At 36.1% G+C, this 18,001-nt stretch overlaps 1 protein-coding gene across 6 annotated transcripts in view; it reads right to left on the bottom strand.

Annotated features, from left to right (window-relative positions):
- Nucleotides 1–7,735: 7,735 nt before the first annotated feature.
- The window catches only part of PTPN4 (protein tyrosine phosphatase non-receptor type 4), a 224,592-nt gene continuing 214,326 nt past the window's right edge, over nt 7,736–18,001 (bottom strand). For all 6 annotated transcript variants that reach the window (XM_058434299.1, XM_058434298.1, XM_058434300.1 and 3 more), the window contains 2 exons: nt 17,108–17,243; nt 7,736–7,835 (listed from right to left, as the gene is read on the bottom strand). In XM_058434299.1, coding sequence (XP_058290282.1) covers nt 7,749–7,835; nt 17,108–17,243 — 223 coding nt within the window. In that variant the 3' untranslated portion in view covers nt 7,736–7,748. The remainder of the gene's footprint in view (nt 7,836–17,107; nt 17,244–18,001) is intronic.

Raw genomic sequence — 18,001 nt, 5'->3', positions numbered from 1 at the left:
CTAGAGTTGTTTTCATGTTTGTACCTGAACAACTGTCTCTCAAAATGAAATATGGCCAACAAAATATGTGTAACAGCATTTCACATAATATAAATTGCTCTTAAGACTAAAACAGTATTAATGCAAACCAGCATTTTTATCGTTTGCTGTAGTTATAATTTTTTTGTACATGAATGGCAGAAATTCTAATTTTTTCACTAAAATTAAGACAAACACACAAGGCCTTTCAAGCATACAGTAAGCTGCAGTGACAAATGCAGAGTGATTTCAAATTATGCAGTGTTGACCAAATTCAAGCTTATACACATTTTAAATAAACCCTTAGCTTCTTTGCCTCAATTATGAGATCATATGGAAAGAGATATTTTTGTGACATAGGGGGAAAGGTAATCTAAAAAACTAAGGGACCAATTCTGTTTTGCCACTAGTTTAATAGAATCAAACATGAAACGTATAATTGTATTTTAATTATGACATAAGCTAGACTTTTAACTAAGTGACTTTTCCCCTTCATATTTACAAATAGCACCTGTTACAAGAAAAAAAATCCCAAATTAAAACACCCTCCACATAGAATTATTTTTATAACTACTTAAAAATATCAATAATGCAGATATGGTAAATTATCAGTTCTAAAATTAAGCCTACACTGTAGAGAATAAGGAGTAGCTTTTCTTATTTGAAAAGATTACAACATAGATTACAACTGTAATGTCCTGATGCTGGAGAACACTGGGTTGAACAATTTTTATTTTTTTAAGCAGAGTCTACTGGCAGAAAATAACAAGTTTAATGTAAACTGTTTCAGTCTCTTAAATCGTGCCCCTCAACATGTATATAAAGTGTCGGGACTTTTATTCCCTTAAACTTACTTGTGCAGCATCTACTTCACCCTAGGTACTGCACTGAAAACAAATGGATTTCCAAGTATTCACGTGATGCACAAAAAAATCCAAAGCAGAAATGATAATAAACCAAGCTTAGATGAAACTAGCTGTGAGAACTCAGAGTCCAGTAACACAGTCAACTGGGTATCCTTTATTGTGCTACATAAATTACAGAAAACCTGCAAAGCTAAGATCACACAAGTTGCCTCTTAAACATCAAATAAGCTATGAAGAGATCATTATATTTAAACTTGGGTCCAATCTAATGACCTCCAATACTAATTAAAATTTTCCCATATTTACAAAACTTCTAGGATAATTTTATTTTAAAATGTATAAATTAAGTTGGTGGTCAGCATGAAATAAAGTGCTACTATTTAAAATTCAAAAAATCAAATTTAGCATTGAAATTTGACCTACTCTAATCTTGCCAACTCATTGAAAGATTGGAAAAGACAGATGCCAGAGAATCCCAGACTTGGGTTAAAATTTTCTTACCCAGGAAGGCAAATAACTTGAACACTACAATTCAGGAGTAGAAACTAAAAAGCTTCTTTGAATGTATGTTAAAATGAGCTCAACTGTGACGATAGTGGGGAAGTACCCAACTGCCGATTTGTGGAGAAGGCATGAACCAGCACCTATTTGGGTCTAAGGGGGTGGGCAGGGCTATCTCCCCCTTGATGGATTCCTGGTAATAACTGTACTTAGCAATGTGGCATTTAAGCTTATCACAAGTAATATTTGCTAAATTTTGGAAACTCCAAGGGTTGAGAGAGCCTGACACCAATCCTTTCAACAGCTGTAGCAAAGTTCATGAAAGAAGAGATCACTTTGTACTTGAGTACTTACTTAACAAAAAGTTAAATTAGTGATTTTTAAAAAGTTGGAGAGGTGGAAAGAGAAATAAAAATAATGAAGTCCTCACTGAGTCGTTTAATGAGTGATAAATAATAAATACTACCTTTTAAAGAAGCTGTTGCACGTATTAATCATACCTACAAAGGTGGTTTAAAATGTAGTTTTTGTTCAGCTGAATTAATATAAACTCTTAAGCATATAAGACACCACTGCTAGAATTCAGAGTTGGGCCAAGTGGTCTTAACTGTCCAAGACGTCGAGAATAAAAAGGCAAAAAGCATTTATTGGTCAGGGGCCTCTGCACATACTCACTGTAATGAATCTTAGGCACAGTTTTCTGGCTTCACAAAAGCCACACCCTCACAACAATGTCCTCATTTGACAAAGCCTGGAAACGTTCTCCATGGTAAACACATGCAGCAACACATTTATTACCTTCACACACAAACACCCTTCCACACTCCAAAAGTCTAGAATTCAATTATTTTACACTTATAAACAGTATGTGCAAATTTTCCGAAAAGTTTCTATTCTAGAGGCAAAGCAAAATGAAAAAGAATGTACATTATATCTGAAATATGCTTCAATAATGATTGCTCTTGTTTATAATGAAAATTAGTTTTTCTTCTAAAATTACATTTTGTACAATGAAGTGTAATACTCTTCCCTTTCTTTTCAATCCCACGTAGACTTTAAAACAAATAGAGTATCCTTAGAATCAAGCCATAATTCTAATGACATTTGAAAGATACATTCATCTTCTTTACAGCATGAAAGACATACAAATATCATTTTATCTCCTTTAAACAATGAAATTAAAGAAGTTTCAACCTTCTGTCCATAGAAAAATATTTTCTATATCCTTTACACAACAAAGGTAGGAAACTCTACAGTGTTTAACTGAAACTTTTATGAGCTTAACAAGGCTTTCAAACATTTTCATTCTTGCACTGAAAAGTTTAAAAGGTTTCAAGAAGTTAAACCTTTGAACTTTCCCCTAAAATGGTAGTCTTTAACTAGCAATATTGCTACTACCTTTTGCTTAGTAAAAATTTTTTAAACTGGTTTACTTATGTATGCACTGAACCAATGCTGATGGATTGCACCGTAGCAGATATTACTTCTGGTTGCCCATTTAGCTTGGATTACTAAAATAAAAATTATAACTTCAGAAATCAATAGCATACTACAGTAGAAAAACATACAAATAAATAGCAGCAAATTTATATGCAAACAGAAATAACTATGTGGTGTCTACTCACACAAATTCATCAGGACTGTAAAAAAATGTCTAACTTCTGGCAGAAACAGAGATTGCTGTTTTTTTTTTTTATAACATTGTAAGACACACTGCAGTAATTGCTGAGAATCAATGAAGTCTATATAATGGTTGCAGACATGGTAAGTTGAACAAAAAACATACAACTTAGGGATTAATTTACTGGGTTCTTAATAAAATTGCTGAAATTATCTATTATCAGTTAGCCCTCAAAAATGTTTTAGGATTATGTAATTTCCACTTTATCTACGTAATTCTCTAAGAGTTTTATAAAATGGTTGCTACAACTTGTATTGTGATCACACTGAGACACCAATAAATCTCTGCCAACAGATCAGTAAGTCTGATATTTGATAAAATTAATCCAGTAGGTTTTAATAACATAGTTATTTCACTTGGAGGAAGCACCACAAAAAGAATGATTCCAGCAATTGTAGTCAGATAGGTGAAGCAAATGGGGGAAGTAAGCAATGTTAATACAAAGTATTAACTGTGGCAGCTTACATAATGCACCAACTTTTATAAAAGCTGGCTGTTGCATAATTTATCTATGTCCTATTATATTACTGAGACTTTTATTCCAACAAATATTTACTATACTGTATTTACTATAAGTGACTGAAATGCAAATTCATCTGAACTATAAAGTAACTACCACAAAATAAGAGCCTGTAAACATATCCCACATTATTGTGGTATAAACAATTTTTATGAATTCAAAATTACTTTGGCAACCTTACCATCAGAGTATTTTAAATGTTCAAAATACAGATATTAAATAGCACATTGTTATAAACTAATGTTTCTTTCTCTCTTCCTGATATTATAAAACAAGTAATGCTTTACTTATCTCACATGTTCACATTATGAACATAAATTATTTCATTATAAATGGACATATATTCTAAATCTTAGTTCTATGTTTTGAGTGCTTTTAAAAAATCAGTCTTCTAACTGCAGTCTATAATGTTTTTATACTGCATGTGTATCAGTCTAAATACTTTACAAAAGCTTATGTTCTGTCAGGCAGGCATGACTAGCAAACTGAGTGGGGGTCCTAATTAGAATCACTTCTGAAGCCTGCTTATTTTCTAACTTAAGTGACATCTTTTAAGGTCGTCATAGTTATTAAGTGAAAACACTAGCTGAGTATGCGTCTCTACTGGAAATAGACAAAAATTCACAAGAATTTGATATTCACATAGGTTATAATTTATTGAAGTTCCAGTATAATATAGGAATACTAGATAGATAATTAGAAAGCAGATCATATAAGACCAGACTGCTAAATCAATAACCATTGCTGGACCCTGTTTCCTAATGCCGATAAAAATGGGCTAAGTGAAGACTGGATAACATTTTTCAAGTTCCTTTCAGCTCTCAAGCTGCAGTACTTCTAGTGGAGACAGAAGACAGGAGACTTTTCCTTAAATACTCTAGACCTGATCAGACCCTACCAGCAGATGACAACCCAGAAGTTAAAATAATCATTTTCCTCTGTGGGCGTTAGCTTTTGTGAAATATACATATAAATAAACACACAAAAGTATCTCTATGTGTGTGTACACATATTTGAAACCTTCCAGCAATTGTCTTAATGTCTTAACATACCTTTGCACAACTGAAGTCAGATTTCACATAATAAATGTTCCCTTTACTCTTGATGAAAATCATCAACCATTCCCCTATCACCTCTTTCTCCTAGCAGACTGTAGAAAGGAAATAATTTCTTAGGCTGTTTACTCTGCCTCTATTTTGAATGGATGCATTGGTTTAACAAATACTATCAATCTTCTGGTGAATGTAAAGTCTATTCCAAATACTCCTCATCGTATTTACATGGTGCTGACACAAATCAGATGCTCGATAAAACACCTGAAATGAACATGAAAAAACAATCTTAACTCAGAAAGGGAAGGTTTTCACAAACACTTCTTAGCATTTACAAAATCCACTTGATTAACCACTATTGATTTCCACTTGTCAGAATAAAAGTCAGCATTGCTTTCTTAAGGGTGTCAAGGTGGGAGGTAGGGGTGGCTGGAAGAGTGGGAGGGTAGCTTAGATACAAGACATTTGGCATTTTATCACACAATGTTACACTGATATGGACGGAGTCTAGAACTACATGGTGTATGAAAGCTAGGATTATTTCTAGAAACCTATTTAGATTGATATACAGGTTAAAAAGTTCTTAGATGTAATGGATAAAGTCTTATCTATTAGCATATTCACTTTAAGAAGTTGTAAAGGATAATTTAAATTTAAATAAGATCCCAATAAATATGGTTTTCAAAAAGGATCTTTTCTGCACATAAAAATAATGACAGTGGGTAGTTCCCAGATGAAAAATTCATATACGAGAAATTTAAATGTAATTCTAAACTTCTAATGATTGGCATTTAAAGACAGGCATTGATGATTTAAAAAGGCAGCAGTGCTCATTGCCAAGAAATTATTAAACTCACAAGTATAAACAAGGCCCTAAATTAAAGAACATGCCAACCATGACTTTTGTCTCTTTACATCTATACAATGGTAGCTTTTGGTCTATGGTTGCCATATTCTGTCCATACAGATAGAACAGACAAATTTAATTTTTAAATTCAGGTGAAAAACTGCCAAAACAGTTATTTAATGTATAGACCCTGACATAATTTTACTTTCTCAGTTTTTAATTTATCATGTCATATAGCAGTCTAAATTATATTTGTCTGTTTATAGAACAGAATGATCAAATAAGATTATAAGTTACTTTACTATCTTATACTGTTTTGACTGTGAAGTCAGGAAATAGATTAAGAGAATTTCTCTTTGACATAAGTTTATGTTTACTTCTCTCTTTAAATAAACTTAAATATTTTAATACAATAATTTATTTGGTATCTTGGCTATTAATGTTTAGGAGCTTAATTTCCTGAAATTTATTATTAGGAGTTTTGAATGTTTGAAATGACATCATTTAGAATATACTGAAGATTTAAAATGTGTACTTTTCCCCTCATACTAAATGGCTTTCCAAAATATCTACCATTTGACTCTAAACTTTATCAAGATCTTACAGAAATATTCCGAAACTGCTAGGAAATGAATCTTTTAAAACCGCAATCCACATAAAATAATTGTGTAAAATAACATTTGTATAGGTGAGCAAATTTTCACTTTTATCAAACTGGGCAATGTTAAAGTTCTATCTCTCTGCAGACTTAAAAACAAAAAAAACCTGAAGAGGAAAATATGGGAATTCCCACATCCTTAATGGGAATCAGATCCTCCATTAGGCTGGACAGTCAAAAGTCTCCTTATTAACATGCTTATAACTTAATAAGTATATATAAAATGGAATAATTTAATTGTACACAAAAAACAAGAAAATTCTCAATTTAGTTATTGAGTTATTACACTTAGAAATGTCAATAATGTTTCACTCTTCGTTTGAAGAATCCCAATCAATATATCAATGTGAACAAACTTGATATTAACTGAAATGAGTGCTAAAGAATAATATTTTAGTTATGGATATGAATAAATCACAATTATTTGCTCTAACTTTAGCTTAGAGTATCAATATGTTTAACATTAATTTGCATGTTAGATGTCTTCCTAAAGTTAGGGATGAAATAAATATGAAATTTGAAGCATAAAGCATCTTTTAAAGTTGAGCTGCTAAACTGTAACCCCTCAGTCCCTCAAGTAAAGGAATGTGCAGATTTTGAACAATTCCATAGCAGCAGTGTGCACTCAGTAGAACACAAATTATCTTTGCTTCTTATAGCAAATCACAAGTACTGAGTAAGAAACAGAATTTCCTTACCCTTCTTTGACTGTATAACCCTCAATATAGCTGTTTTTTAAAATGTGAACTTATTCAAAATGCATAAAAATATACGAATGTACAATATACATATATACCTCCTAGTGGGGTCAAATGAGTGCCTTTTCGTTAGACATACAAGGACGTCTCAAGGCACTTAAGGGGTTAAGACACAATGCATGCATTCCTTTACATCAAGTATGTGAAATCACATGATTTGGAATAAGCCAACCTTATGATAAATATGTTACATTATTAAATCCAAGAGAATTTGTAGATTCATATTTATATTTTCTATAAGATGCTGGTAAATGGACAATGTGCAGCATTTCCTGGGAACAGCAAATTCCATCTTTCTTCTTCTGAGCAGCAGGCAGGTCTCTACAGGGGGTGTGCAGGGAAAAATGTGCTGCATCCATAGGCAGTGTATTGGCTAATATTAAGAATGATATTGCTAAAATTTTAAAAATAAAATCTGGTAATCAGTATAGTAAGTACGCAAACCACTGCAAAAGACCAGAGCTAACTCCTGATGTTTACTTCTTTTTGCTTTCATGATACAGGTGTATAACAGAGATGATGAGAATTTTGAGCCTTGTTTGTGGCAATTCTACCAAAAGGGGATTGCATGGCACCACCACAAAATTTCATAAATTACCCTGAACATACTCAGTTATTTACTATTTGTTCGGAGCAAAGCATGAAACAGTCTTCAAATACATGAGTTATAGATTTTGAAAGAGTGACATTTTTTAAAACATAAAGTGCAACAGTGCTGAAGTTTTCAAAGTTTTTTTGAGTTCTTCATTTTTTTTTGTAAAATGCCATTTCCTGCGAGCAGCATTATGGCACAGTGAACATAAGGGAAAGCAGTTTTCCAACACATATCCCAGATCTTTTTGCTTTCTTATTTATTTGATGATGTTGTTAAGGGTTTAACAAAGCCTTCTTCATAAACTTTCAAAATAGCTTCACATACAAATCTGTACTGACTCTGAAAAATAAAATATAAAAAACAGAACTGATCAGAAAAGTCAGAAAACCGTCACCTCTCTCCCCCCAAAAAAGACAAACATCTCACTTGGCTTGCTTACTTAAAAAATGCAAAACAAAACTGCATAAAGATACCATTTTTCACTAACAGTCTAGACTGGTTAAAAAATACAGTTTGGCAATATATTTTGTTGGCGAAACTCACTTATATGTTGTTGGTAGGGATGTTAAAATACTGCAGTCTCTATAAAGGGGAATTTGGCAGCATATAACAAAATTAACCTAATTTACCTCTTCACCCAGCAACCCCACTTCTAAGAATCTATCCAAAAAATAAACCAGAAAAAGAAACTGAAAACACATATTCACAAACGAGGCTATTCATTGCCTAATTATTTGTAACAGAAAAGGTGGAAACAATTTAATTGCCATCAATAGGGACCAGGTGACTACTGTACATTCTCACAGTGGAATACTAGCTAGTTGGGAAGAAAAGGGATAAAAGTCTACAAACTACTAGAGAATGATTCCAGGTTATTTTATTAAGTAAAAAAAGCAAGGTAGGTAAAGTACATATAATATATTATATTACCTTTATAAAAGAAAGGGAGGAAAATACAAATATCTATCTCGGTGTATGTTAGGAAAAAAAAAGCAATGGAAGAATAAATTATTTTAAAAGTAGTTTCTTGGCCGGGCGCGGTGGCTCACGCCTGTAATCCCAGCACTTTGGGAGGCCGAGGCGGGTGGATCACGAGGTCAGGAGATCGAGACCATCCTGGCTAACACGGTGAAACCCCGTCTCTACTAAAAACACACAAAAAATTAGCCAGACGTGGTAGCGGGTGCCTGTAGTCCTAGCTACTCAGGAGGCTGAGGCAGGAGAATGGCGTGAACCTGGGAGGCGGAGCTTGCAGTGAGCCAAGATCGCGCCACTGTGCTCCAGCCTGGGCAACACAGCGAGACTCTGTCTCAAAAATAAAAATAAAATAAAATAAATAAAAATAGTTTCTTATGAAGGGATGGAGGGAAAAGGGAGCAGGAGAGGGACAGACACTAGACTTCATTAAATATACCTTCTTTTTTAGATTTATACTTTGGAATAATGTAAATATAGCATATAATTACAAAAATCTTAAAATCCCTAAGAATTGACAATATCATGAAACTAATCAATGTGTGTATCTAGTTGATGACAACCATATAGACGAGAGCTATCTGAAGGGACATTTTTTTGAGACGGAGTCTCACTCTGTCACCCAGGCTAGAGTTCAATGGCACAATCTTGACTTACTGCAACCTCCGCCTCCCAGGTTCAAGAGATTCTCCCGCCTCAGCCTCCGGAGTAGCTGGGATTACAGGCACCTGCCATCATGCCCAGCTAATTTTTGTACTTTCGTAGAGACAGGGTTTCACCATGTTGGGCAGACTGGTCTTGAACTCCTGACCTCAGGTGATCCCCGTCTGCACTGGCCTCCTAAAGTGCTGAGATTACAGGCGTGAGCCACCGCACCCGTCCCTGAAGGGACTTTAAAACAGTAATTTGGCTGGCCATGGTGGCTCGTGCCTGTAATACCAGCACTTTCGTAGGCCAAGGTGGGAGCATCACTTGTGGCCAGGAATTCAAGACCAGCATGGGCAACACAGCAAGACCCTGTGTCTACAAAAAAAGAAAAAAAAATTAGGTGGGTGCTGTGGTGTGTGCCTGTAGTCCTAAGATACTTGGGAGGTGGAGATGGGAGGAACATTGGAGCCAAGGAGGTTGAGGCTGCGATGAGTGGTGATCACACTACTGCAAACCAGCCTGGCAACAGAGCAAGACTCTGTCTCAAAAATACTGCAAACAAACAAACAAACACCTCAGTAATTTGACTGCATATCTGTGGGAGAATATACTCAAAGGGCAAAAAGAGCTGTGAAAAAAAGGAAAACTTTTCATTAGCCATACTGTTTATAGTGGTAGTGTTGTTATTCTGAAACAGTTGTGTAATGTGGAGTATTTGTGATATTCTAAGACTTTCATTGCTAATATTGTAGAGAACCAGTATCCTTGTTAAAGATGTAAAAGAAGCTAAGTAAAAACACTGTGGTCCTGAATTTGTATTGGAAGCATAAGCATTAACCTATGATAAATGTATTTTCCTGGTTGTGCAATTTATCATTTTGAGAGACAAAAATTAACCCAAGCAAATAAAAGTCCTTAGTGCCCAGAGGTTGGTGCCTAAAATAGTTTCTCAATAAAAAGAACCGGGCTTCTTGGAGAAACTATTGATTCTAAATCAGGGGCACAAGATGTACAAGCTGGGCCTGGATATATTTTCTGATAGTAACAAAGCTATCAAAGTTACCAGGGTCTTGACAAAAGGACTCAGAAGCCAAGGTGAACAGGCTCCCACTGGCCAAAAGTAGGACAATTTGGGTATCATTAAGAAAAATAACTATAGGCCAGGCACGGTGGGTCACTCCTGTAATCCCAGCACTTTGGGAGGTCGAGGCGGGTGGATCACCTGAGGTCAGAAGTTCAAGATCAGCCTGACCAACATGGAGAAACCCCATCTCTACTAAAAACAAAATGAGCTGGGCCTGGTTGCGGGCGCCTACAATCCCAGCTACTTGGGAGGCCGAGGCAAGAGAATTGCTTGAACCTGGGAGGCGGAGGTTGCAGTGAGCCAAGATTGCGCCATTGCACTCCAGCCTGGGCAACAAGAGCGAAACTCCGTCTCAAAAAACAAAACAAAACAAAACAACAACAACAAAAAAAAACTACAATGGGTTGAAACACATCAACTATGTTTAAATCCTTGATTTCAAAATAATACCCAAATAAATTTAAGTCATCACCCTTGGAGGAAGCTAGTAAATGATTCATCATATTGAAAGCTTGTAGATAAAGGGAAAGAATCAAATGTTTTTCTTGCCTTTCCTGCACATGCTATACCACTTGCTAACCAAATAGATATGAAGTTTCTCTTTAAAGAAGTAGTCCAGCTAATAAAGACAGAATGATAGAATTAGAATATCATTATTTTGCCAATCCAATGAATTAATGAATCAGGGATTGATTACTCAAGGGTGCTAACTTCACAAAAAAGAGACAATCGGACATTATGTGCGTTTGAAGAAAGAATATATGACCTAAGATGCTCAAGCCATACAAGTACCACTTTTAGGAAACACAGAGAACACCATCTTGAGGATGTAAACTGGCAAAATTCACGCCGTCGGAAATATGTTGCAAACAACCTGATTCGTTTATCAAGTAAATTACCAAAAAAAAAGACAAGAAATGAAGGAGGAAGCTTTCAATTAAAAGAGATTTAAGAGACATATAAACCAACCAAAATGTGTAGACTATATCTGAATTCTAATTTTAAACAAATTATAAAAACAAAACCAAAAGCCCATGTGTGCTATGATCCAGGAATTCCTCTTGGTATATACCTGAAAGAAATGAAAGCAAGGTCTCAAAGAGATCTTTATACACCCATATTCTTAGCAGCATTATTCACAATAGGCAAAAGGCAAAAGCAACCCTGTCCACTGATAGATAAATGAATAAAGAAAATGTGGTATGTTCACCCTTAGAAAGGAAGGAAATTCTGACTTATGCTACAACTTGGATGAATCTTGAGGTCATTAATCTAACTGAAATAAGCCAGTCAGAAAAAGACAAATACATGAATTTACTTACATAGTATCTAGAGTAGTCAAACTCATAGAAACAGAAAGTAGAATGGTGGTTACCAAGGGCTGAGGAGGAGAAAATGGGGAGTTTTTTAACGGATATAGAGTTTTGGTTTTGCAAGAAACTGCAAATTGGTTGCAAAAAAATGTAAGTATACTTAACACTGCTAAACTGTATACTTAAAAATGGTTGAGCTGGTAAATTTTATGTTATGTGTATTTTGCCATAATTAAAATCTTTTTAAAAATCCTATTATGTAAGAATATAGATATAAGACCTCAAGAAAATGCTAGCAAATCAAATCAGGCAACATATAAAAAGCATTACATACTATGTCCAAGTGAGATTTATCTCAGGAATGCAAGGTCAATTTAACATCTAAAAATCAATGGCATATATCACCTTAACAGAATAAAAGACCAAAAACCACACGATATCTCAGATGCAGGAAAAGCACTTAACAAAACTGAACACACTTTCAGGATGAAAACACTCAATGAACAAGTAACAAAGGGATCTTTTTCAACTTGATAAAGGGCATTTATAAACAATCCATGGCTAATATGATAATTAGTGAAAATCTAAAAACTTTCCCTCCAAGATTAGGAAGAAGACAATGTTCTGGTCTCATCACTTCTATTCAACATTGTACTGGAGGTTCTATCTGGGATACTTATACAAGAAAGACAAAGAAAAAGGAAAGGCATCTAGATTGGAAAGAAGTAACTTATCTCTATTTGCAAATGACATGATGACATGATCTTGTCAACAGAAAATCCGAAGAAATTCACTCTCTCACACACAAAACTATTGGTTAATAAAGTAAGCAATACCATTTACAATAGCACCAAAACATACTAAAATACTGAGGAATGAATTTAAATAAATGCAAGACTTGCATGCTGAAAACTACAATTAAAATTAAAGAATACCTAAATAAACAGAAAGACCATCCTGTGTTCATGCTCTGCAAGATGTAATATCACTATTATGACAATACTTCCCAATTTGATCTAGAGATTCAACCCAATCCCTATGAACATTCTGGTTGCTGGTTTTTTTATTTTTTCAGAAAGAATAAACTTATTCAAAATTCATATGAAAATGCAAGGGACACAGAATAGCTAAATCAAGCTAGAAAATGAAAAAGAGTTACGGATTTACATTTCCTGATTTTAAACTTTACAACAAAGCTACAGTAATGATGACAGTGTAGTACTAGCATAGGAACAGAGATACGATCAATGGAACAGAATTAGAAGTCTAGAAATAAACGCTTACATTTGTGCTCAACTGATTTTTGACAAGAGCCCTGAGACAATTCAACGGGAAAGAACAGTCATTTTAACAAATGGTGCTTTGACAAGTGGGTAACCACATGCAAAAGAGTTAAGTTGGAACCCTACCTCAAACCACACACAATAATTAGCTCAAAATGGATCAGTCCTAAATGCGAGAGCTAAAACTAAAAAACTTGTAGACTCATTTATGGGTTAGGTAATAATTTCTCATCCATGATACCAAAAGCATAAGTGATAAAGGAAACACAGATAAACTAGACTTCACCAAATTCAAAACTTCTGTGCATCAACTACTATAATCAAGAAAACAGAAAGAGAAAATGGAAGCAAATATTTGCAAACCACAGATATGATCAGAAACTTTGATCCAGAAAATATAAAAAAATACTTACAACTCGACAATAAAATGACGGCCAAATTCAAAAACAGGCAAAAGATTTGAACAGTTCTCCAAAAAATATATACAAATAAATAGCTAATTATCGCATGTAAAGATGCTTAACATCATTAGTGATATGGTTTACCTGTGTGTCCTCACCCAAATCTCATGTCAAATAGTAATTCCCAGTGTTGGAGAAGAGGCCTTGTGGGAGGTGACTGAATAATGGGGGCAGACCTCCCCCTTTCTGTTCTTGTGATAGAGTTCTCTACAAGACATGGTTGTTTGAAAGTATGCAGCACCTCCTGCTTCCTTCTCTCTGTCTCTCTCCTGCGGGCCATGTGAAGATGTGCTTGCTTCCCCTTTGCCTTCCACCATGATTGTAAGTTTCCTGAGGCCTCCCAGCAATGCTTCCTGCACAGCCTGGGGAACTGTGAGTCAATTAAGCCTCTTTTCTTTATAAATTACCCAGTCTCAAGTGTTTATTTATAGCAGTGTGAAAACAGACTAATACAATTAGTTATCAGGGAAATGCACAACAAATTCACAGTGAGCTACTGCTTCATACCCAGCAGGATGGCTAAAATAAAAAAGACAGACAGTAACACGTGTTGATGATGATGTGAAGAAAACAAAATCCTCGGCCGGGCGCGGTGGCTCACGCTTGTAATCCCAGCACTTTGGGAGGCCGAGGCGGGCGGATCACGAGGTCAGGAGATCGAGACCATAGTGAAACCCCGTCTCTACTAGAAATACAAAAAAAAAATTAGCCGGGCGTGGTGGCGGGCGCCTGTAGTCCCAGCTACTCGGAGAGGCTGAGGCAGGACAATGGCGTGAACCCGGGAGGCGGAGCTTGCAGTGAGCCGAGATTGGGCCACTGCACTCCAGCCTGGGTGACAGAGCAAGACTCCGTCTCAAAAAAAAAAAAAAAAAAAAAAAGAAAACAAAATCCTCATACACCACTAGAGGAACTGCAAAATGGTACAGAAATTTTGGAAACAACTGGCCGTTCCTCAAAAGGTTAAACAGAATGAAAACATGACCTGGCAATTCCACTCCTGGGTATACCCAAGGTAAATGAAAACGTATGTTCACATAAAAATTCATAGCAGCATTACTCATAATAGCCAAAAAGTGGATACAAACCAAATAAATGTCCATCAACAGATTAACAGATGAACAAAATGTGGTAAAAATCTATACAATGAAATATTATTGAACAGTAAAAAGGAATAAAGTAATAATACATACTGCAGTACAGATAAACCTTTAAATATGCTACTTAAAAGAAGCCAGTTAGAAAAGACCAAACTGTATGATCTCATTCATATAAAAGGTCCAGAATAGGCAACTCTATGGAGAAAGAAAGTAGATTGGTGATTGCCTAGGTTGGAGGTTGGGGGTTGGGGGAGGTTAGAGAGGGTATGAGGGGAAATGGGAATAATTGTTAATGAGCTTGGGGTTTTTTGGGGGGATGGTGGGGAATGAAGATGTTTTAAAAATTATATAGCTGGGCGTGGTAGCTCATGCCTGTAATCCCAGCACTTTGGGAGGCCAAGGCGGGTGGATCACCTGAGGTCAGGAGTTCAAGACCAGCCTGGCCAACATGGAGAGACCCTCTGTCTACTAAAAATACAAAAATTAGCTGGGCATGGTTGTGGGTGCCTGTAATCCCAGCTACTCAGGAGGCTGAGGCAGAAGAATCGCTTGAACCCGGGAGGCCGAGGTTGCGGTGAGCTGAGATCATGCCATTGCACTCCAGCCTGGGCAACAAGAGTGAAACTCTGTCTCAAAAAAATAAAAAATAAAATAAAAATAAAAGTTACATAGTAGCGATGGTTGCAAGCCTCTGTAATACACAAAACCTACTGAATTGTGTACTTTAAGCAGCTGAATTTTATGGTATGTGAATTGTATTTTAATAAAGCTGTTATAAAACTTAAAAAGACGGTTTTTAGTAAACAACTAGAAATTTAAATACTGCCAATTTGATAATATTAACAAATTGATGGCCGGGCATGGTGGCTCACGCCTGTAATCCCAGCACTTTGGAAGGCCGAGGCAGGTGGCTCACAAAGTCAGGAGATCTAGACCATCCTGGCTAACACGGTGAAACCCCGTCTCTACTAAAAATACAAAAAATTAGCCGGGCGTGGTGATGGGTGCCTGTAGTCCCAGCTACTCGGGAGGCTGAGGCAGGAGAATGGCGTGAACCCGGGAGGCGGAGCTTGCACTGAGCTGAGATCACGCCACTGCACTCCAGCCTGGGCGACAGAGTGAGACTCCGTCTTAAAAAAAAAAAAAAAAAAAGAAAAGAAAAGAAATTGATTACATTTCTTGATCCTTGTAGTGTGGTTTTATTTAAAAGGAAAATCAATCCTTATCTTTTAGAGACACACACTAAAATATTATGAACAAAATGATATGATATCTAGGATTTACTTCAAATACAGGGAAAGTGAACAGCTATACAGATGAAACAATATGGCAAATGTGGGATCTGAGTATAAACATGATATTCATTATATTGTCTATGTTTGAAATTTTCTGTAATTAAAAACCAGGCTAAGCATGGTGACTCATGCCTGTAATCCCAATACTTTGGGAGGCTGAGGTGGCAGGATAGCTTGAACCCAGGAGTTCAAGACCAGCCTAAGCAACATAGTGAGATCCCCTCTCTACAAAAAATAAAAAAATTAGCCCGATGTGGTGGCTTATGCCAGTAGTCCCAGCTAAGGTGGGAGGATTGCTTAAGCTTGGGACGCTGAGGCTGCAGTAAGTTATGATCACACCACTGCATACCAGCCTGGGCTGAACAGAGTGAGACTCTTGTCTCACAAAACAAAAACAAAAAAATTATAGGCACTTACTGGATCACATAGGTCAATTTCCTTCAAGTAACCTATTCCACCAACAATGCTATTATTTCACAATGTCTTAATCAGTGCAAAAGATAATTTTAACGCTAAAATTCCATGAGTCTTCTTTTGGCTCCTGAAGCATAATTAATACTCATTGTAGAATACACTAAAAAGTATCTTAATTTCTGTAATTTTTGTTGTTGCAATGTAAGTTCTTTTTTTTTTTTTTTGAGACTGAGTCTCGCTCTGTTGCCCAGGCTGGAGTACAGTGGCGCAATCTTGGCTCACTGCAAGCTCCACCTCCCGGGTTCATACCATTTTCCTGCCTCAGCCTCCTGAGTAGCTGGGACTACAGGTGCCCACCACCATGTCCGGCTAATTTTTTTGTATTTTTAGTAGAGACGGGGTTTCACTGTGTTAGCCAGGATGGTCTCGATCTCCTGACCTCGTGATCTGCCCACCTCGGCCTCCCAAAGTGCTGGGATTACAGGTGTGAGCTACCAACTGCGCCCGGCCGCTGCAATGTAAGTTTTTATGTAAAAAGAAAAGCAATTTCATCACAGCTATTTCACAGAAAGCAGGCCTATCAAGATTCTCCAGTTCAGGGATACTATCATTCTCAGCATTCAACTTGACTAAATAATACAAAGCAAGTTCCTCTGTGCCTGTTTAAGCACTCAAGATTTAATATGCCAGGCAACTTGCATGTTAGCAAAACTTTTTCTGTAAAAGGCCAGATATTAAATAGTTTAGAAATAGCAGGCCATATGGTACTGTTGCAACTTCTAAACTCTGGAGCTATAATATCAAAGCAGGCATAGATAAATGAGCATGGCTGTGTTCCACTAAAATTTTATTTACAAAAACAAGTGGCAGGCCAGATTTGACTAGCGGGCAGTAGTTTGCTTACCCCTGTGCTAGAGGTTATTTGACCATGGCAAGGAATTGAAAAGATAAAAAAGGATAAAAATATGATTTACAATATGCATTGGCAACAAAAATCATCATGTTAAGAATATACATTTGTATATGAAGTACAGTACTCACAGGTGTTTGGATCATCATGGCTCGCTGATCTCTCATTGTTCTTACAATATCTAGTGGATAAACTGGCTGATTGCATTCAATGAGACACATGGCTGTTTCCATAGTAATAAGAACCCCAGTTCTTCCAATTCCAGCACTAAAAAAGACAAATATAGGCAAGATCTTACTGATACTATTCTGTTAAACTACTTGTGGCTTTTGTGCATAAAACTGAATTATAACACAGAAGAACAATATCATTTTAATATTTTATATTATAAAAGTAGTAAGCCAAATACAGAATATTTTGAAAACAGAAGAAAAATGCAGTGACTCATTTAATATCAATTACTTGTTCTGTATCTTCCATCTACCACATTAGTTGGAAAAATACTATTTTAAAGGAGTTAAATTTAAGTTTTTAAAATCTGAACAAGGAATAGAAGCTTACTGGAGCAACTCCTCTTAAAATGCAAAATGATAGAATGACAATAATAAACCATCAATGAATGCACAGAAGACAACAATATTTTAAACTCAAATATATCTTTTTTTTTTTTTTTTGAGATGGAATCTTGCTCACACCCAGGCTGGAGCGCAGTGGTGCGATCTCGGCTCACTGCAACCTCTACTTCCTGGGCTCAAGCGATTCTCCTGCCTCAGCCTCTCGAGTAGCTGGGATTACAGACGTGCACCACCACACCTGGCTAATTTTTTTGTATTTTTAGTAGACACAGGGTTTCACCATGTTTGTCAGGCTGGTCTCGAACTCCTGACCTCAGGTGATCTGCCCGCCTCAGCCTCCCAGAATGCTGGGATTCCAGGCATGGGCCACCGCTCCTGGTCTGATTTTAAATTAAACTTTACCACTGAGATAGCCAAGAACAACTTTTTTTTTTTTTTTTTTTTTTTTTT

The sequence above is a fragment of the Hylobates moloch genome, unplaced genomic scaffold, assembly GCF_009828535.3.
Source record: "Hylobates moloch isolate HMO894 unplaced genomic scaffold, HMol_V3 SCAFFOLD_24, whole genome shotgun sequence".
NCBI lineage: Eukaryota > Metazoa > Chordata > Mammalia > Primates > Hylobatidae > Hylobates > Hylobates moloch.
Note: the sequence above shows the minus strand (reverse complement) of the source record. Positions and strands in the feature narration are given on the sequence as shown.